The sequence below is a fragment of the Arvicanthis niloticus genome, chromosome 12, assembly GCF_011762505.2.
Source record: "Arvicanthis niloticus isolate mArvNil1 chromosome 12, mArvNil1.pat.X, whole genome shotgun sequence".
Taxonomy (NCBI): Eukaryota; Metazoa; Chordata; class Mammalia; order Rodentia; family Muridae; genus Arvicanthis; species Arvicanthis niloticus.
Genome location: NC_047669.1, coordinates 10,426,471 through 10,449,643, shown reverse-complemented (window position 1 = coordinate 10,449,643; position 23,173 = coordinate 10,426,471). Strand labels below are relative to the sequence as shown.

At 42.2% G+C, this 23,173-nt stretch overlaps 1 protein-coding gene across 2 annotated transcripts in view; it reads right to left on the bottom strand.

Moving 5' to 3' along the window:
* Positions 1-23,173, bottom strand: part of St6gal1 (ST6 beta-galactoside alpha-2,6-sialyltransferase 1) — a 124,897-nt gene that overhangs the window by 5,363 nt on the left and 96,361 nt on the right. For both annotated transcript variants that reach the window (XM_034515369.2, XM_034515370.2), the window contains exons 5-6: positions 21,807-21,904; positions 9-107 (exon numbers count right to left, since the gene is read on the bottom strand). In XM_034515369.2, coding sequence (XP_034371260.1) covers positions 9-107; positions 21,807-21,904 — 197 coding nt within the window. The remainder of the gene's footprint in view (positions 1-8; positions 108-21,806; positions 21,905-23,173) is intronic.

Here is a 23,173-nt window from a genome sequence, read left to right as displayed (position 1 = left end):
GCACTTACCTTTGGAATATCTACATGATACACGGATGGGTCCCATACAACCAGGATTCCTTCGGTGTACAAACTGTCCTTAAGGAAGCGCTTTTCTGTGGTGACTAACTATGGTGAGAAAGAGAAAAGCTGTAAGATGAGTATTTATGTGTAAATGCATCACAACACCTGGCACAACATCAGCTTGGTACCAACTGAGGCCTAGAGCCCCATGAGGACCTAAAATGGCTGAGAAAATAATCATGCTAGTGTGAACTATGCTTATTACCAGCTGTCAGCCATTGGTTAGAAAGGGTTTCTCAGACTCTGAATCTAAAGGGCCACAGTGAATATAGTACCGAACCCTGGTCCTACAGCCATATTGTGATGGCTTGCATATTCTTGGCCCAGAGAGTGGCACTATTAGCAGGTGTAGCCTTGTTGGAATAGGTGTGCCACTGTGGGCATGGGCTTTAATATCCTCTTCCTAGCTGCCTGGAAGCCAGTATTCTGTTAGCAGTTTTCAGATGAAGATGTAAAACTCTCAGCTCCTCCTGCACCATGCCTGCCTGGATGCCACCATGGTCCTGCAATAACAATGGACTAGACCTTTGAACCTATAAGCCAGACCCAATTAGATGTTGTCCTTCATAAGAGTTGCCTTGGTCATGGTGTTTGTTCACAGTAGTAGAACCCTAACTAAGATACATATCTCTCCCAGGGGTAGAAGAAATTTAAAAACAAAACAAAACAAAACAAAACAGGCTCAATTTCAAAGATGCCACTGGCTGGGGTCCAGTTACAGATACACTGAGAATACTGGATCCCTGCTACCTTCTGCCAGTCCAGCTACAGTCCCACCCCAAATTACTAACAGCCATGACCTTGGACATGGCAGGGTCATATGTCTGACAAGCTTTAAATAAACACAACATAAAACATAATGATAAGCCCACCCACTACTTATCTTTGGTAAGAAATAGACAAGCATAAGTGCCAAAGGGAAGGGTAATCCTTAGGTGGTATAGACATCCCCTCTTGATTACTCCCCAGTGAGGACAGGAATGAAGAGACAGGCACTCTGTACTATAAAACTATTGTCTGAACTCAGTCAGTGTGCCCACCACTCTGGGCAGATGCCTGGTCTTGAAAAAAATTCTAAAATAGTAAGCTAGCTGTCTTGCTTTGGCTACTCTGGGTCTCCAATACTAATAATATTCTGAAGAGAGGGTCCTTAGGTCTCACAGGACAAGTCAGGAAAGTGGGACTTCAAGTCATTTTTAAATATAATTAAGGATCTATGGAAATCCTTTCAACCATCCACAGAGTCTAGTGTTTTGTCTGATTACATTGTCTCTCGTAGGAGCCAACACAGACCATAGTTTCTCTGTCACCAAGACCCTACAGAAAGAACTACAGGCAGCCGAGAGAAGCTGGAGCAGGAGGGGTGGTCCTCCCCAGGAGAGAGCACACCGATCAGGCGTCCAGTGCCAAGCCCAGAAAACACATACACACAAGTAAACATTACATGGACTCAACAGTATACTGAGGAATAAGAGAGAGAAAGAGAGAGCGAGAGGGAGAGAGAGACAGAGACAGAGACAGAGACAGAGACAGAGAGTGTGCTGAATAACAATTAGAGAAAAAGATTGTGGATTTTGTGGATTTAATGGAGACAGAGGAGGAGTACATGGAGAGATTTAGAGGGAGGGAAGGGGAAAATACTGTAATCAGATTGTAATCTCAAAAATAACAAACAAAGAACAGGAGCTGCTTTAATAATCAAATCTGGGACATGAGTGAACAGGAAAGAAAAGTAACCCCAAAGGCTTAAAAGTAAGGACAGCTACGTCCCTTTAACACACAGACAAACAGACAGACAGACAGACAGACACACACACACACACACACACACACACACATATATATGTATATATGTGTATATATATGTATATATATGTATATATATACACAGAGAGACATGTACACATATATTCACACACATACACACATATATATACACACACACACATTCACACAGACATACATATACACATACACATACATATATACACACATACACATATACATGTATACACATACACACACACTGAGATCAACTAAAATACTCATCTCAAAGAATAGCCAGACATGATGTTTCCCTTGTCAAAAGTGCATGATGCATATGGCAAAAACAAAATTGAAAAGTGACTGAAAATGAGAGGAAGAAAAGGACAATAATCCCTTCTTACCTTGGTCACTATTGATAGGCCCGAGTCCTACATCACAGCATCACTGCATCATAGTGTTCCTACAATGCCTGACAATGCATGATCCATGTACGGTACAAAGCATAACAATGTCACAAACTGCCCTATCCCTTCCATTACGTGTGTGTAGGAAGACTTCGAGAAGCCGGCTCCAACTGTGGGATACAGAAGAGAAGGATCTCCTCCAGACCACATCTCTATCTCTGTCAGCAGAATGAGGATGCCAGGTAACTCTACAGCATCATAATCACGTTCACGATGACTGATTTAAAATGTCACCCCCTCTTAGCACTGACCCCTCCAGCTGATCTTTCAACATGTGAGGGAAGAGGCTAGCTAGGAGCAGCCTCGTTTGGCTTCTGCAGACTTTCCCAACATCTGTGGCTTTACTGTCCTCAGAAACCCCTCAAGAGAAACAAAGGTTCTTATTTATAATAAACAAATAAATAAATCATTCAATGATGCTCGCTACAACCTGAGTGTTTTAAACATTATCTCAAAAAGTATTCACAATAGCCCTAAGAGGCATTAATATGCCCATTTCTAAAAAGTTGTAATAAACTCAGAGATACGAAGGAACTTCCTTTCCCAAATCACACAGCTTACTAGCCTATGAGTCAGACCACGAGTCTTCCATCCAGCTTGAGAGGCTACATGGCTAATCAAAACATTAACGTTACTCACACCACACAAGGTCCAGTATCATGAGAACACTGATTGCTGCCTGAGGTTAACACATCACATCAGGAGATTCCAGGACTGATTGGAGCACCATCTTATCAGTGAATAAAGAGAGAAGTCGGAGTGTGTGAGAGGCTAAGTTTGAGGCAGAGACGGGTTGAAGGCTGATGGGCAGCTTCCCACCAGGTGTTCCTCCTGCTCCGGCAGGAACACGTGACCCTCTTACAACTGCCAGGAATTTATATAAAGCACATTCTCTTGCCCACATGGCAACCACTCATTCACCCGAGCTGCTGGAGATGAATGAAAAAGCATTCTAAGAGACCAGACCAGAGAGAGGAGAGAAATGGGAGCTCTGGGTAGAGGAGCAGAAAGTGGCCAGGGCTGAGATCTGCCAGAAAGAAAAGGGACAAGCTATGAAGCACCACTGTACCCCTCCAACACCCCTCAAACTGCAGGGTTCTGAACCTATCCACAACCATTCCCATCAGATGACATTCAAACGTTATCTCAAAGAAAGAATCCCTGAGAACTTCGGGGGTGTGGGGGTGTGGCAGTGTGAAGTGTGAGTTCCTGCCCTGCTCCCACCATAGCTGCCCCTCTGTGGTCTTGGTAGACTTATTCCCCACCTCTAGGCCTAAATGTCTTGTACACACACACACACACACACACACACACACACACACACACCACATTCTATCAGGCCTTGCCTAGGGTACCAACCAGTGCAGGGAAGTGCAAAGCTTTTCACTAAGGCTCCTATATATCTGGCAGCATGACCTGATCCAAAGGCTCGTGATGGGGGAGGGGTGAAACCATGATATGGAGACTCAGACATCCCCACAGCAACAGACCTTTGATGAACATTTGCCACAAAAAGGTTACTGCAGGCAGATACGTGTTGCTGCTCAAAGCAATCTTCCCAACTATAAAGTGACAAATACATAGGAAACAAGTGAAGTACACACACACACACACACACACACACACACACACACACAATGGTGGTGGGGTTACTCATCTGTGATTGCACACAACTCCACTGTCCAGACCTTATCTCTGACTAGTTGGGATGCTTTTCTTCCTAGAACACTTTCTCTTGTGTAGGGCTGTGCCCCTCATATTGAAATGATGCAAACGTGACTCACAGCGCGTCTGTATTTAGAGCCAGGGCCTTTAGGGAAGCCACTGAGGGTTAAATGAGGCCATAGGGTGGAACCCTCATTCACTAAGTGTGATGTTCTCACCAGAGAAAGAGACACTGGAGTGTTTGTCTGTGTACCGGAAGAAAGGCCAAATGAGATCATAGTGAGAAGCTGGCTGTCACCAGAAACCAACTGTGATGCCACCATCACTTGGGTTTCTGGCCTCCATGATTTTGAGAAAAATAAACTGTGGATTTTATTATGTGGTATTCTACTACTGCATTTTGAGCTGACTGAAGGTTCCTATGTGAGCGTATGTGTACATGCATGTGAGCATGCTTTGTGAGATACAGTAATAGACGTGAAGATATATCTGAACATCAACGAAGAAATCTAAGTGCTTGACGCTGTGAGATAAAGGCACGCATGTGTAGCACGTGTGTATTCATACCTCTGTGTATGTATATGCTATATACATATAAACATGTACGTAGAAATATGTATATAAATACGCATGTGTTATGTGTGTATATTCTTCTATGATGTGAATGTAAGTATGTATATGTTTCTTAGCTCTACCTGCTCAAAGGATGAAGAATCAATGCTACTCCATCAGGAGTGAGCACCCTAGTGTCAGAGCTTGGTTTCTGAGACCACTTTTCACTAAAAAAGAGCCTGTGAGTTTAAAGGTAACAGAAGAAAACCACTGGTCGGTCCCTGTGCAAGCAAGGAAACACGACTAAAAGATTTCTGAACTTGGGGTGCCCCTGAACATTGCCCTCAATTGTTCGCAAGGGAATCAAATCTTTAGCTGTTTCCTGAATTTAGGGCTCTGCTCTGATCTAGACAACACATTTTCTCTGAGGTTCTGGTCAGGCAAACGGTCCCAGCCCAGTGTGTATGGCTAGGGTGAGACCTCTAGAGCCAAGAGACTGAAGTGGGGGCGGGTTCCTCCGTCTTTATATTTCAAGGTAGAGAGGCCTGTGAACTTCACTTTGGGTGAATTCATTTACTAGTGTGTGGGGTAAGGAGCCCATTAACAGGGCCCAGGGGCAGCTACACTTGACTTTCATACAGCAAAGAAAAAAACACTTTGGGGGGGGCTGGTTTTTGCCTGAACAGTGTCTGGTTAGTAATTTGGGGTAACTGGTCAGGCTTTTGTCCCACTATCTTTTACCACAGACACTTAGGCAATCAGGGTTAACTGTGTTTCCTGTGCTGGACTTGAATTCCTAGGCTCAAGTGATCCTGCCTGCCTTGTAGTAGCTGGTATTCCATGTGTGCACCACCACGCCTCCCTCCTATCCTTCACTGTATAGTATTTGCTAAGAAATTTATCTCTCGCTCAGAACATCCCATCTGTATGTTCACAACTAAATTAATAATGATGGGTACTCAAAGCCCAGAAAACGCCCTGGAACATATCACTATACCAGGAAGCACAAAAGTGCTGTAAAAAAAAAAAAAAAAGAAAGAAAGAAAGAAAGAAACACAGAAAGAAAGAAAGAGAGAAAGAGAGAGAAAGAAAGAGAGAGAGATAGAAGAAAGAAAGAAGGAAGCAAGAAAGAAAAATTGTGAGAGTGTGTACATCACAAGAAAATAAAAGACAACCAGATTGAAGGAGCCAGCACTGGCCAGATCTGGAATAATTTGCCACAAAAGGAATTCAGAACAGTTAAGAATTACAAACCACCTGGGGGAAAAAAATAACAATCTTTGAGTCCTTACCAAAAGAAGGAAGGGAAGGAGGAAGAGAGGAGTGTCAGGCACAAACTGTTTTATTTGGCCTGTAATAATCGGTTTTTTGTTTTTTGTTTTTTGTTTTTGTTTTTGGTTTTTTGAGACAGGGTTTCTCTGTGTAGCCCTGGCTGTCCTGGAACTCACTCTGTAGACCAGGCTGGCCTCAAACTCAGAAATCCGCCTGCCTCTGCCTCCCAAGTGCTGGAATTAAAGGCGTGCGCCACCACCGCCCGGCCAATAACCAGTTTCTTAACCTGTCTGTCATAACATACAAGGAGTCATGTATAACTGTGGGCATGTAGCAATAGGAAAAGGTTTCAGAATGCACAACAACCACAAAATAATTCAAAAGCAAATTCGTAAGGAATCGGAGGTGTCTGGGGGACTTCTCATCCATATTGTATTACAGGACCTCCCTGCAGCCGTAGGTCTGAACACAAAACATTTTGCAGTATGGCCTACTATGCAAAGCAATGCCACGAACTGCCTAAACCTAAACCTAGGCTCAGATGTAAATCTATTGTGTACTACCAACTACAGCATTTTTGCTGAAACATAACGAAGTTTTCTGCTCTTCTAGAAGCATAAAGGTTTAATAACAGAAAAAAATATTTTCAATAAAAAAAGAAGCCTTGCCATGATGGAATTCTGAGTGTTGATCTCGGAGTGTGGTAAGAGTTGCCACAAGTTGAAGAAAAGATAGTTTTGGATAAAAGTAATCTATTAATGTTAAGTAGAGAAAGAAATAATGATGAACAGAACAGAACAACACATATTAAAGAGGTCACTTATGGACCACAGGGGGAAAAGTAATTAAATAGTGACCATTTGGTACAAGCGCAGGTAACATTGTATCTATGTGATCAAAATACAATCAACGAAATCAGGAGATGGACACAGTCTCCTTATCGTGTGCATTTTGGGGCTACTGTAAGAGGCATGTAGGTCCTTGTGCTCACAGATAAACATGGGGAAAGCAAGAATGTTAAACAGGGCTGTCTCTTCAAAGGAAGAGCTGTAGAACTGTCTCCATCTTGAAGGCTGGGAACGAACATAGCGGAGGTAGCCTGGTGCCCTGTGTTATCTGTATGCCCAGGCCACACTGCCCAATCACCAACCCTTACATTTACCTTATGCTATTGCGTTATCCACCCCCAGACCATTATCATGTGCTTGCTTACCTTGAACCTGCTTCCTTAATCTGTAGAACCTATCTTTGCACAAGATGTCACTTGTACTCTACAAGAGCTTCCATGCAATCATATTTTAAGCTTTGCTATACACACAGGATTTGAGGGTTGTACTTAAATATGCCTAAAACTACCTAGTGTTAGACTCCTGAAGACTGAACCATCACGAGTTCCTGAGTCACACAGAACTGAGTTTCTGTCTTGCCTCCCCTCGCTGGCCTTGGTGGTCACAAGGGACATCCCCTCCCCACAGGCAACAACATCAGTTATGTAACTTTCCACTCAGGGATGCATGAAACTAATCTAACACTGAGGAAACAATGGAGAAACCCAAAGTAAGAATATTTTTAAAACACTATTAATTTTTCAAAATATAAATGTGCTAAAATATTAAAATTGGCTTTGAACATATTTACATTAAACGAAATTAAAATGGCAAAGCTGCAGAACACAGTATCTGTGTGTGAGTTAGTACGTAAAAGGAAATAGGAACCTGTGCTTTCCTACCAAGTATTCAGGGATTGATGTCTGTCACACGTACATCACGCTGATAATTACAGTACTCAAGAGGCCGAGGAGGGAGGAGACTGAGTTTGGGTTTAGCCTGGGCTATATACACAGGAAGAGTCTGTCTTAAAAATATCAAATCAAATCAGTCAGTCAAACAAAATATGATAAAGGATCAGACTGCATAGCAAACGGCATGAATTGCTATTCACAACTGAGTGTGCATAACAGCATACACACTGTTTGTTTAATGTAGTCTTATAATAGCTCAAAGTTTTATAAAGTGTTAAAGTAAACAGAAGGAATCTGGAGCCAGCCCTTGGGTGAGCAGAAGATTATCTGGCAGCTTGTACTTCTGGGTGGTCAAGGAGTAATGTCACTTGAAAGAAACAGGGCATTTTAAAGAGATACGTGTTTTTGGATGTCCGTGACGGAGTTTCCAGGTACTTTTAACTGGAGAGGAAAGTCACTCTACATGGGGCTGACACCATGTCATGAGTTAGGGTGCCAGACTGAACTAAAAGGGAGAACTGGAGAAAGCAGGCTGAGGACCAACAGCTCCCCTGTCTGCTTCTGGGTCACAGCCAAGGACTAAGCCATTGCTGCCACAGTGCTTTCCCTTCTATGATGGGCTACATTCCTCTGAACTGTGAGTCAAAATTAACCCCGTAACTTTAAGCTGCTTTTAGTTCCAGTGAGAACACAGAAACATAACCTCATCTGGCATTTACCATGTCTCCTATGTACCTAAGCCCTTTGATACAGTAGTGCACAAACTGACAAAGGTACAAGCTAAGAAATAAGGAAAGTAGATTAACAAGGTAAAGGGAATGAGGAGACCAGACTTAGGTGGTGTCCTTAGAAAGCCAGGGAGCAGCTGTTGAAGGGGCTGAAAACTCAATGTATTAGCACTAAAATCAGGAACAAGACAAGAATATCCACTTCCTGCTCTTACTCAATACAGTGTTGGAAATCTTAGGCAGAACAATAAGATGCGCAAGTAAGAGGGATATACATTTAAAAATGGAGAAGCCTAAATATCTCTGCTTGCAGACGATAAGATTCCATAATGGACGGGGTGGGGAGATCCTCAAACTTTTCAACAGAAAAGTCTTAGAACTGAGGAACAGTTAGAACACAGCAGCAGGATTCCAGTTAAGTGGCCCTCTTACACACCAATAGCAAACACACTAAGGAAGAAATTGGAGGGACAATCCCATTTGCAATTCCAGTGATGATGATATTGGTGATGATGATGATGGTGATGGTGATGATGATATTGGTGATGATGATGATGATGATATGGCAGCAGCTAGAGAAATGGCTCAGCAGTTAAGAGCAGTTATTGTTTTTGCATAGGGTTGGGATTCTGTTTCCAGGACTCACTTGGCAACTCACAAAACTGCCTGTCCCAGGCAGTGACTCCCTTTCTCTCCCCGCCTCCAAAGGGAGCAGGCATACATATGATGCTCCTTTACACATGCAAGTAACTCATACACACAAAAAATAAATCTTAATAATAAAAATAATAATTGGAATAAACTTAACCAAATAAGTGAAAGGCTTTGACCATGAAAACTCTAATTTAAACCACGCAAGAGAAGAAGAATATGCTAGAAGACAAGAAGACCTCCCATAGTGATGGTGTGAAGAAATCAATGTTGTAAAAATAGCCATCTTGTGATTTAACACACCTCTCATCAAATTTCTAGTGCCATTCTTCATGGAAATAGAATTAATTTTAGAATTCATTTGGAAGCAAAAAGTACCTTGGATGGGCAAAGAAATCCTGGGGGGGGAGGGGCAGGGAATCAAGGTATGATGTAATACTCTATCTTTTTTCAAATTGTATTATTAAGCCATAGTAACAATAATCGCATTGTATTGATACAGATGTGGATCAATAAAACAGAACATAAGATCTAGATATAAACCCACACAGATATAGCTGCCTGGTTTTTCACAAAGATGCCAAAAATATTCATTGGACAAAAGACCAAACAGTACTAGGAACACTGGGTATTCACACAAAGCAGAATGAAACTAGGTCTTTAGCTCTTACACTGTACAAAAATCAACTCCAAACGGGTCAGAGACTGTACTTATACACCAGAAATCTGGGTCAGCCCAAGGAAAAACACTTTGAGGCACAGGCACAGGCACAGGCACAGGCACAGGCACAGGCACAGTCACAGGCACAGGCACAGGCACAGGCACAGGCACAGGCACAGGCACAGGCACAGGCACAGGCACAGGCACAGGCACAGGCACAGGCACAGGCACAGGCACAGGCACAGGCAAGGACTTCCTGAACATTATATTTGTCATCTAGGCAATAAGCCCAACAGTTGACAAATGGGATCTACTGAAAATTAAAAGCTTTTATACAGCTGAGGACACAGTTAACTAAGTGAAACAATGGCCTATACAATGGGAGAAATACCACATATATCTATCAGCTGTATATCTGACAGAGGGTTAACATCTAGGAAATACAAAACATTAATAATAAGTCAATGAACTGAAAAGAATTTTCAGGAGAAGAATTATAATTGGCCAGTAAATCAGTAAATATTTTTCAAAGTGTCCAACATCTCAAGTTCTGAAAAATACAAATTAAAATTGGTTTACATTTCCACTTTACCTCAGTGTAGTAGGCTTGAATGTTTGGTCCCCAGGTAGTGGAATTGTTTGAGAAGGATTAGGAGGTGTGGCCTTGTTGGAGGATGTGAGTGCACTGCTGGAGGTGGGATTTGAGGATCCAAAAGCCCACACCAGGTCTGAGCTCTCTCTTTGCCTACAACCTGCTTCCAGCATCATGTCTGCCTGCCTGTTCTGCTATGCTCCCTGCCAGATAATCATGGATTAACCTACCAACACTGTAAACAAGTCCCCTATGAAATGCTTTCTTTTATAAGTTTGTCTTGGTTATGGTGTTTCTTACGTTCTTTGATGCTCAGCTTACTTTCCACGTGCTTCTAAGGAAGCCGACACACTCTCTTGTCCCTTCAACTACCTGAGCCTAAATGACCTTGGATAACATAATGATCAAGCTTCACATGTCATAAAAATCAAGAGAGCCAAGATATGGAGCACCTTGAACAGTATTTAATAAACGGGGCTCACTATTATTTCAGCATCAGCCCCAGTGATTATCTGGGGATGTCTGATCAGCACACCTGTTGCTTACGCACAGGAACTAGGCTCTATTCTGGGGCTCCAGATGCTTCTAAGGAAACCACCATACCCTCTTGTCCTGGCCCCCTTCAAGTCCACTAAGCACAGCAGGCTGAGTCTCAGAGAAATCATCTCAAATTTACAGTTAAAAGTAGCTCTATATATAGGCTTACATTAAATAGACCATTTTTTTTCAGCTGAATTTTACCACATCTGCCCAGGGCACAAATGGGTCAGCTGAACCAAAACTTTGAGGCATGACACTCGTTTCTATAAAAAGCCATTTTAATGGCAAAGGCACCAGTTTGTTTCTGTGGCTTTGTCACAATCCAGGTGTGCCCTGTGCCAGCCTCTGCCACAAAGACAGAGGGTGGAGGAGGCTCGAACTAACACGGCCCAACTAGGAAGAGAGCAGTGAGCAGTGCCCCTTCTCACAGTCACTGGTTCCAGTTCAGCACACTTCTCAATGACCCTGTCAGACCTTCCCTAGCCTCCTCGGCCTCTTGGGGTAACCCCCAGCAGCTTCTTATCGGGTTCCCTGGGAATTCCTCCTGCTGGTGGTGTTCCACTGGGAGGCTCTGCCAGTCTCAGTAATCATTTGTCTGTCGGGTCCTGTTTTAGTATATTCTATGTACCCCTCTATCAGATGGTTTCTCCTCCAGTGAGAAAAAAACAACAAAAACAAAAAAACAACAACAACACTTTTTACTAGATTAAAACATGCATAATATAACCACACTTTAGGCATTTTAAAGTACCAACCTCAGTAGCATTAAGGACAATCGTATTTTTGTGTTATTAGTAAAACAATCCCCCTCCAGGACTGTTTACTCTTTATAAACTGAAACACAGTAGCCATTCTTCAGGAAGTCCCATTCCTTCCCCTCCCTAGGTCTTGACAACCAGCTTTCCACTTAAAATCTCCACGGTGACTGCTACCTCCTCTCTCCTAGAGTGGCCGCCTCCTCCAAGGACTTTTTCATGCAGGTATGTGCTATGTGAAGATGCCAGAGCCCCTGGAACTAGACAGTTGTGAGCTGCCACATGGGTGCTGGGAATTGAACCCAGGTCCTCTAAAAGAGCAGACAGTGCTCTTAACTGCTGAGCCATCCCTCTAACCCCACTTTGTCCCATTTTTTTGAAGCAAGGTTTTTCTGAGTGACCCAGGGTGGCCTTGAACTTGTGATCTTCTTACCCAGCTTTCTGAGTAAGAAAGCTGCTTAGGATTATGTCACCCAGCCCACTTCTTTCTTTGCCAAGTTTCTCTTCCTGTCCTTCTTAAAAATTATTATTATTTTAAATTTACCTAGAAACATTTAGAATGTCAACAAAGCAGATGTAATAGTTTTTGCTTTTTGCTGTTTACGGTTTTACTGTTTTTTTTTTCCTTTTGCAACTTCAAAGTCATGTTCAGTTAGCAGAACAATTTTCTCATAAAAGCTGTGTAAGAGACAACTGAAAACAAAGGACCATCCCCATACACAAATGTGCTCCACAACTGCCTGATTTAAATCTTCATGCCAATTTCCAACACCGTTCTATCCCACCAAGGTTAGTAGCTATTAAAAATACCAGCAGAACGGAGCTACTAAAGACATGTGATAGCGTGTTCAATCTACCATAAGACACTACACAATTGAAAAACAAATGTTACATAGGCCTACATTTTCTCCTCCTCCTCCTCCTCCTCCTCCTCCTCCTCCTCCTCCTCCTCCTCCTTCTTCTTCTTCTTCTTCGAATGTAAATTCCATGGAGGGGCTGGGAAGGTTCCTCACTGTCCTAGTTAGGGTTATTATTGCTATAATAAAAAAACCAAGACCAAAAGGAAGGAAATTGGAGAGGAAAGGGTTTAATTTGGCTTGCAGTTTCACACCATAGTCCATCACAGAAGGAAGTCAGAACAGGAACTCAAACAGGACAGGAACCTGGAGGCAGGAACGCAAAGTCCATGGGGGGATGCTGCTTACTGGCTTGTTCCTCATGGCTTGCTCAGTCTGCTTTTTTACAGAAGCCCAAACTATCAGTCCAGGGATGGCACCACTCACAATGGGCTGGCCCCTCCCCTTTTAGTCACTCACTAAGAAAATGCCTTACAGCCAGATCTTATGGAGATATTTTCTCAGTTGAGGTTCCCTCCTTTCAGATAACTCTAGTTTAGCTCAAGTAGACATAAAACTAGCCAGCACATTCACTGTTGGAGTAGGTCATATAAAAATTCAACTGCTGGGCAGCAGTGGCACACGTCTTTAATCCCAGCACTTGGGGGCAGAGGCAGGCGCCTCTTCTGAGTTCGAGGTCAGCCTGGTCTACAGAGTGAGTTCCAGGACAGCCAGGGCTACACAGAGAAACCTTGTCTCAAAAAACCTTGAAAAACAAAAACAAAAACAAAAAATCAACTGTTCTGGCTGGTGAGATGGCTCTGCTATTATGACACTGACTCCTCTTCTAGAGGTCCTGAGTTAAGATCCTGGCAACCACATGGTGGCTCACAACCATCTATACTGGGATCTGATGTCCTCTTCCAGCATGAATGTGTATACACAGATAGAGCACTCATATACATTAAATAATAAACAAACAAACAAACCTTAAAATTTTTTCAACTGTTTTTTATGAGTGAACTTTGGACTTTGTTATTTTACCAGATAACAGTATTAGTTATTAGTTCCAAGAGAACTTTTTCTTGGGTGTGGGGGTTGGGTAAAATTTAGTTTCTTACATATAAGACAATACCATCTGTAAACAGATGGAATTTTTTTTTCTTTTCTTTTCTAAATGTTCTGGTCAGGACTTCAGTGGTGTTTATGCAGGAAGAACACAAGCGGAAGTCCTGGCCTTGTTCCTGTTTTCAATGCAGAGCGGTCGATGTCTCACCATCGTGTATGGTGTTTGCCTGTTTTTCATAAATGTCACTTGCTGTGTTCAGGTGGCTTCCTTCCATTTCTAGTTTATCGGGCATTTTTAATCATGAAAAGAACTGCATTTTGTTAGATACTTTTTGTCCATCGGATAAAATGATCATTTCCCCCTCGTTCTATTAATCTAGCATATATGTCATCAACATTTTATGCCGATCCATCCTTGCATTCCATTAATAAATCTCACTTGGACATGAGTACCATCCTCTTTAAAGGCCATCTAATCTGGGCTGCCATCATTTTATTTAGGACTTTTGAACAGCCCATGAGATACACTGATCTGTAGCTTTCTTCTGGTGTCACGGCTGGTTCAACATGTTCACAGGATGTGTTACAGTTTCTCCTCCTCTTTATTATTTTTTTTTTTGATTAAAAATTTTGAGAAAGAAGATTGCTTTTAGAAAGATTGTTTAGAAAGATTTCTTAAATATTCTATATAGTTCACCATGAAACTATGGAGTTCTGGACTTTGTCTAGAAGTTTAAAACTTATTGATTCAATCTTATTACTAGTTCTAAGTATTGAAGGTTTTATGCGTTATTGTGGCTTGGTTTGGATATGTTTTGTTTCTAGATATATGTTCATTTCATCTAGATTGTGCTATTGGTGTAACATTATTTATGGAATAGTCTTCTACAATCTTTTCTAAAATGTCTGCAGAATTGTAGTAATGTCTCCTTTATAATCTCTGGTTTTAGTGGTGGTGGTGGGGAGCTTTTCTCTTTTGCCTTTGTCCCTTGAGCCAAGATTTATCAATATCAGCGAACTTTGCAACTTTGCAAAGAACCAACTTTGGGCTCTTTGTTTTCCTTTATTATTCTCTCTCTCTCTCTCTCTCTCTATATATATATATATATATATATATATATATATATATATATATATATTCTCATATTTATTATTTCCTTCCTTCTGCTAGATTCATATTTAGCTTATATTTCTTCATGTGTCATAAAGTTATGTTAATTTGAGGTTTTTCTTATCTTTCTCACCTTTTGATATATGAATTCATAAGTAAAAGCTTTCCTTTTACTAGTACTTTAAATGAATTTCATAAGTTTTATATACTGCATTGTGTCTTAAATCATTTATAAGAATCCTCTGGTTTCCTGTGCTGTGGACTACTGGAGTATAGTTACCACATCTCATGGAAGCATTCCTAAGCACACTTTAAGTGCTCAAATAATCTTGGTAAAACAGGTTTCTGTACTAGCCGTAAATTTCTATGCAACGTGATCCAGAGCTAAAGGTTAACTGCCTGACCATTTAACTGCTATCTCTCCACTTCAGTAAATAACACTTGTTTGCTGCAGATGTTCCGAACTGCCTTTCTGTATATGTCGAAATTGTGGGGTTTTTGCCCTTAAAACTGAACCAAGTGAAGGTCAAGGCTGCTTCCCACTAATCTGTTTGAGAACATTTTGCCAGCAATTCAGGCTCCATTTGATTTATTTGGGCCTCTCTTCAAGTACCCCATAACACCTTTGTGACTTCTTTTATCTGTTGGTTAAAGAGTGTGCTGTGTAATTTCTTTGAGTTGGAAAGACCTATGCTGTTCTGTGCAGCAGCTGAATATGCAATGCTATCCTGTGTAACAGCTGAAGACCTCTGCCCCCACCCCAACCCCCACAAAGCTATCAAGACCCGTGGAGCCTACTGGGGTAATCATCCAGATAGCTGGTAAGTCTCTGACATTTTAATCAATACAGAGACCATTTGGTTGATTCTTTCTGCTATAATTTATCCTTCTCAAAACTCTGATGGTATTGATGGCTCTCTGTAGTGAGAATTTTGGTTTCTTTAAAAACACAGAAATGTTATGTGAATGTGTTTTGTTTCAATGGCTATGATTCGTTTCGTGCTCTAGCAGGGGTGTGATTTTGCCAGCTGAAGATAGTTTACTTTGGCATTCTGAGGACTCTTCAGAGGGTACCTAAATGCCAGAGCCCCAAGAGAGGTGGCAGCTGCTGCTGCCCTTGCTGCTGCTGTTTGCTGGCTGGAGATACCCTGATAATGAAGATTACCCTAAGGAACATGATGCCCCTGATCAGCAGGAAGTAGTCTAATGATATCGACATCCTCTTTCCTGCTCTAACCTTCTTTGTCTCCTAGTGTTGGAAGTTGGAAGGCTGGAGAAGGTGGTAGGAAAAAGAACCAAATAAAGCAGCTAAAAGTCTGACAACAGCTAACTAATTTTGTTTATTTGGCAGCAACTGGCAGCCAACACCTTCACCAAGAGGCAGCCTCCTTGCTAATTCATTTAATATGTAAAAATCAGACCTGCTTTTTCTAGAGCTACTAGGTCTTCTGCTGGGAAAGGCAGACAAGCTTGTCTTGCTAACAGGCTTTATATTAAAGGATAAACAGGTTTCAGATATAAGTTTTTATCGTTTTTTTTTTTTTATTTAAAGGAATTTGCTTTTACATCACTGCTCTCAGTAATAACTACTTATGTCTCTGCCCAATGATTTAGATGGAAAGAAAAAGATTTGAAGTCTATCTAAGTTACAAGGGTCTAAAAAAGCAACTTCTGAGGATGTAAAAACTTATGTAAGTTCTGAAGGCCTAAGGAAATTATTTAAGATATATGAAAAATGAGAAAATAAGAAATGTTTCAGATTTCTTTCCCCTTCTATGCTATTTTGTCGTTATACTGCAATTTCGGAAGTTCAGAGTTTTAACATGGATCAATGTCATTCTGACAAAATGGAAAAGCACTGATCACTATTACCAGTCACGAGCTCAAGATATGACATTTCCTTTGGTCCTCCTTTAAGTATAGACTTGAAGGTGCTTTTCACATCCAGGCTAAAAATATCTCTGTTCAATCTATACATCCAGCCCTCTGGACAGAGAAACATGTTCATACTTTTTAACCCAAACCCATAGCTTTTGCTGTGACTCAAAGGCATGCATCTACTCCAGCTGTTTACAGGCATTTGTTACCTGCTTTTTCTACAATGTGGATTTCAGTATAGATTACAAACAATGATAACGCTACTAAATCTACAATCTTTTATCTCTTTTTGTAAACTAAAAAAAAATTCTTGTAACTTCAGGGAGTTGTGGAAGTCGTTAAGAGTTGGATCTACCTCTCACAGGTCAAACAGATTGTAGATAAGTTCAGCCTAGTTGCCTATTCCTGGACATGGGGATATCATCCCTCCTCCACCCTCCCCCATCTTGGGATTCCTCTCCTCTGCTTAACCACCAGGACCAGGGTCCTGAAAGCTACAAATGTAAGATTTTTTTTCATTTAAGTTTTGTAACTTTAACTTCTATCTCTAGTCTTTATCTGATTCAGCAGATTTCCACTTTGCTGAGAGATACCACCTAAGAATCAACTGTGGACACTGCTCCAAATGACTTCAAGCCCTGGACTTGCTGAGAGCCGATGTGACCCAGTCCAGCTCCCTTTTTCTTCGGCTGGGTCAGCTAACAAGATGCTTCCGATGAATGTTCCATTGCTAGAATCTCCTCCCTGCCTATGACTAATATTTAAGGGTGAGATAGCCCAGTGAGATGCCCTTGTTTGTTAGGAACATGTCTTGGACGAGGGCACTTGGACTTCCTCTTTCTCTAGTACCAGACACAGAGTGAACAATGAAGCGCTGTCTCAGCACAGGCTCCAAATTAACTGTGAGCCAAAGAAAATTTTTTCTTGTTTTTAAGATTTATTATCATTTTAAATTGCATATAGGAGTGTGTGTACATGGGTGTTGGTGCCCTCAGAGCTCAGGTTTTCCTAAGATGGAGTTACAGACTGTTGTGAGCCATCTGGTATAAATGTTGGGGACCCAGCTTGGGTTGTCTGCTGGAACAGTGCACACTCCTAACCAGTGAGTCTTCTCTCCAGCCCGTGTTTTCTCCTTGTAAACCGGATATCCCATGTATTTGCAGTAATAATAAAATGAAGTCAAATGTCCCGTATGTTATTTTAAATGAACTAGCTTTCAATATCTGTCTCCTAATAGGGTAAAGGGGGAAGATTTGGCTTTAAAAATCTCTTCAATCATCTCAGCCAGAGAGGAAGTTGCTTTTAACAATGAGGAGGGAGTGTAATGATGACCTTGGCCATCTACTCAGAACTTTTATCTCTGTGATAACAAACACCAATCAGCAAGACCTGACCTCTATCTAGACTAATCTAGGACTGTGTACACAGTTGCCTGTGCTGGGGTTAAGAATGGGAAGGGGGGGCTAACAGCACAGGTTGACCCAAACTAACCACAGTTGTCATTCAAACCTTTCCCTGAAGCTCTAAGTCACCTAAGACTGATACAAGTCCCAAAATCATGTCATCTCTACTGCTTACAGTAGTGGTCTAGATGGGAGACAAGCATGGGGGCTTTCTCCTGGGCACCTCCCCAGACACTTCCCTTCCACCTGTGCTGGGTTTTAAACTTACTAAGTTCCATCTCATCTACAACATGAAAAGAATAAAAATGCTTGTGCCCTGCTCCAAGTCACCGTGCATTGTGCAAAGCAGTGGTCTATCAGACTGTGCCCCGTCCGGAGAGAATCCATTCTCAAGTAATTTTTTTGACACCGTCTTGAGGAGGGAGGATGACTCTGTACCAGTGTGGACATGTCCAGTATCACTCACACAGCACAGACTGATGAACTCCTGGGAGTAAGAAGGGTGCCACCCTGTCCATTTATCAGGGTGAATTGAGAATGAAGGGTACATGGGTATACTAAAGGCAAAAAAAAACAAAGGAGGAGGAGGAGGAGGAAGAAGAAGAAGAAGAAGAAGAAGAAGAAGAAGAAGAAGAAGAAGAAGAAGAAGAAGAAGAAGAAGAAGAAGAAGAAGAAGAAGAAGAAGAAAAGAAAAGAAAAAGAAAAAACAAAAACAAGCAAGCAAACAAACAAAAAACGGCCTGAAAACTTACTGGATACACTAGATCATAGCAAGGCAAACACTTAAAACTACAGTATCGGTAATCCTCACCAACCTGTCAGCTGACCACTTAGTATGTATGTCAAAGAACAAACTGGCAGAACTTGCCACTGCCCCAGAGGCTTCAGCTTGGCTCAGTCCTGCTTTTGATACAGTCTACTAGAACTACCATCTACCCACCATTCTGTTCTCCTATCTGGACCTGCCCATCCATCACCCACCTGTTCATTCATCTGGACCTGGTCCTGCCCTTTTCCCTGTACAGCTCCACTAGACCACAGCTCAGCTCTGACCCTGAACCCTGACGTTGGTATCTTGTCTCTGCATTTCTATCAGCTCGTAGGCCTTCATAAACTAGCCACTCTTCAACCTACTCACATACACACATAGATTGATAGATAGGTAGATAGACAGACAGACAGACAGATCGATGGATGGATGATAGATAGGTGATAGATGCATATATAGATGATAGGTAAAAGGATAGATAGATAGATAGACAGACAAATGATAGATGATAGAAGATAGATTGATTGATCAATAGGTAGATAGATGATAGATACGCAGATAGACAGACAGATTTATTGTGTGATGTGAAATGTGTGACTAGAAAGTCAATGTTAGAAATTAAGATGAGGGAGGCTGCAGAGATGGTCCAGCGGTTAAGAGCACGGGCTGCTCTTCCAGAGGTCCTGAGTTCAATTCCTAGCAACCACGTGGTGGCTCACAACCATCTGGAATGAGAGCCGATGCTTTCTTCTGGTGTGTCTGAAGACAGCTACAGTGTACTCATACACAATAAATAAATAAATGAATACAATAAAAAAAAAGAAATTAAGATGAGAATAAAAGAACCCATGTCTGCTCTGGCTAGGGCTGCCGAGGAAAGCAGGGGCTTCCTGGTAAGTTACTGCCATTGGAGCCATGGTAGCAAATGAATTTACTGGTTTCCAATAAATCCCAACACTGGGGAAAGCCACTGCTGTGGGCTACTAAACTATAATTATACCAGCTTGTTTAAGTGTTCTTAAGAGAGATACTTTAATTGCTAAAATCCCCTTCTTCCCTTTGTCCACTTACAGGCATTCCTTATAGACATGCCTTTCAGCAGACACCCTCTTCTCCTACCTAGACTACAAGATGCACACCTTGCTGAAATTCTCTTCCCCTGCCCCCAGACATTCTCAGTGTCCTTACCACACATATGCAGATAGCTCCCAGCTCCTCCTCTCCCATTAAGACCTTCTTACACTCCATCCCTATTGGGGTAAATGCCTACCTGACATCTCTTTACAGATACCTAAATTTGACATAAACCCCAGCTGGAATTGTAGGGCTTTATCCTCTATAGCTCAGGGTTCCTGTGTCTGTGCATGAGAAGAAAACCATGGGAAATATGAAGAGATTTTAGACGGTGGGATAAAAGATCATAGCTAAATACCAGATTTTCTAGACTTGTTAATCTGAGCTACTTGAAGGCTAGCCTGCTCCCCTTCTACCAGGCAGCATGAATCCTGCCTCCTTCAACCTTCAGCCCAGGCCAAGGCAGGGAGACTCTCACTTCCTGTGTATCTCTGTCCAGCTGATCCCTCTTTCAGCCAGGCCTCCCCATCAATATTTTTCCAAATCCCTTTCGACTTTCGATGTCAAGCTCAAGGCCACTTGCATCAGAGAACCTTGTTAACCAAACCATTTCTTTAACATTTACCACTGTTATTGCTAGAGAAAGTGATATTAAAAACCCCAAAAATGCAGGTCTAGGGAGATGATTCGGTTGGTAAAAATGCTTGCTGAATAAAGCACAAGAACATGACTTCCATTCCTAGCACCCACAGGAAAGACTGGGCATAATGGTGTGCTCTTGTGACCTCAGTACCAGGGAGGCAGAGACAGGCAGATCCCTGGGGTTTCCAAGTCAAACTAGTCTAATCTGCAAGCCTTAGGTCCTAGTGAGAGACCCTAGGAAAGGCAAATCCCTGAGGCAGAGTAACAGAGACACTGGAGGTATGAGGGCACTGGAAATACTGCCAGGATAGAAAGTAACTTCTGTTTTTAAATTAAAATACTAACAGAAAGGCTTAAAACTGGGCATGGTGACTCATGTTGATGACTTTCAGTACTTGAGAGAGAGGAAGAGGCGAACAGAGTTCAAGGCTAGCCTGGGCAATAATGCAAGATACTGTTCCCCAGAAAAAGATAGGAAGGGGATGGGACAAGAAATAAGTTTGCATGCACAGCAGTTCTGTTCCCTGGCCCCACTTCTTATGACTGTGGGCCTCAGATACAAAGAACACTGTACAGGAAGAAGGGCAGAGTTCCAGCAGCTGGAAGACCCAGCAAGTCAGAAAGGGAAAAGAAAGGAGCAAAGACACAGAGCCCTGCTGCAGGAAAGGAAGAAGCCTCCACATGAGCAAGGTTCTGGTGGGCTTTTCTGATCTATCCCAGGCCCTACAGCCTTAAGAGGCAGACGGAAATAGTAGAAAGATTATACATCCATAGAAGAACATCTAAGGTGGTGCCCGTGTCTGCTGAGAGAAGAGCAAACATCACTGCTAATGGAGGGGCTATTAAATTGACAGTCTTAGTAAAGAACTTACCTATGTATTTATCTAACTATCTATCCATCTTGATATTGAGTCTTAATCCTGTCTCAGTCTCCCAGGTGGCTGGGACTATACTTGCACATCATTGTCCCTGGCTACCATGCAGTTTGAGCTATGCATAAATCCATTTTTTTTCACTAAATTTAACAGAACTTTTCGGCAAAAACACATCTAACGTTTCTATCAGTGTTGGGAAAGCAACATGTCTACTACTCAGAAATACTTTAGGGAAGGATCAGGAAATTCATGAGGCAATGCATAGATTCTAGTACATCATCCATAGATTCCTGTGGCACTAGGGTGGTGCCCCACACTTGGGTAATGTTTTAGGGTCCACCTCGACCATCTTTGCTTACTTATCACACCACCTCTCTTTCTCCCCAGGATGTCCTGCGATCCTGCTGGTCCCTTGTCTAAAATTACAGGCACAATTGCATGGTTACAAGAGAAACCAGAAGCCTGTTTCCCTAGACCCTAAGCAGCTCCATCATACACACTGTTCGTGTGGAGAGGATTTTATGGACACATCACAAGGTTGGCCATGGGATCACTGTCCCTTCTTCAGGGATGTATCTGGGACTCAGGAGGTCAAGAAACTTAAATCAACCTGGCAGCTGTGATGTGGACACACTCAGTGTTGGGGCCCACACTGGAGTCATCTTCCTCTGATGTGTTATCTGCAGGAAAGAATGCTTACCTGAGAATTCATTAGGCGAATGGTAGTTTTCGTGCCCACATCCTGTTGGAAGTTGTCTGTAGGTGCCCCATTAAACCTCAGGACTGCATCATGATTATCTGAAAACCACAGGAAATGGAAAATGGGGGTGAGTGCTGGCCATATGCAAGAAGAGAGACAGAGGAAAAAGGAAGGCAGAGGGGAGATAAAAATATACAGTGCACGGGGACTATTATAACATGAATGTGGTGCCCAGTAAAGCTCACAGAGGTGATCATGGGCCCGCTGACCACTACAAGAGATATGATATCCATTAATTGTAAAGTCCATTCACTGGCACCAGTGTGTTCAGATACAACAGAAAAATGAGCAGGGCTAACAGGCTACTTATAGCAGAATCCTTTCTCAGTTATCAAAGGAACAAACCACACATTCACTAGGTATCACCAGAAGAACATATTTCTAGTCCTGCCAGATTTTGTTGATTCTGTATCATATGTCCAATGTCATTACTGCGCTCTGAAGCATGCACAGTGCTTAGCACAGTGAAGGGATTCACTGTGTCACTGAAGACAGCCCTGGAATATCTGTTCTATTTAGGAACCGGAAGCTCATAGGAGGTTGCAAGTCTGGTATGGCAGAAGTAGAAGAGGTCAGAGCGCCACTTAAATTCCCAAACTGTTGGGTCTTACATTGTTTTTTAAGTAAGTACAATGTTTGTATATGCTTGGCCCAGGGAGTGGCACTATTAGGAGATGTAGTCTTGTTGGAATGTGAGTGGCCTTATTGGAGTATTTGTGTCATTGTGGGCATGGGCTTTAAGACCCTCATCCCAGCTCCCAGGAAGCCAATCTTCTCCTGTTTGCTTTTAGAACAAGATGTAGAACTCTCAGCTCCTCCAGTGACATGCCTGCCTGGATGTTGCCATGCACCCACCTTGATGATAATGGACTGAACCTCTGAACCTGTAAGCCAGCCCCAATTAAATGTTGTCCTTATAAGAGTTGCCTTGGTCCTGGTATCTGTTCACAAGAATGGAAAACCTAAGACAACTCTGGTCAAGATCAGCCATAACATCTCAAAATCACATAACTACTTCCTGGTCCCTACGTTTATTTTAAGCATAAGTAGCAAGATTTGCACAAGTTTCTGAACCCTAACTTGGATCAATCTGATGAAGGTGAGATGTGAAGGTACCATCCCAACCCCAAACTTCGCAGATTCTATGAGAGCTTACCCCAACCCCACTTGCTCAGACAAGCTTGGGGTTCACCAGCAAAATTTGCATCAGAGACCGTCTATCGTCCACAAGGATTTCTTTAGGGCCGTTCAATAGCCACACAGATAAGACAGGAAGAACGGAAGGCATTTAGCGCCATACAAAATGA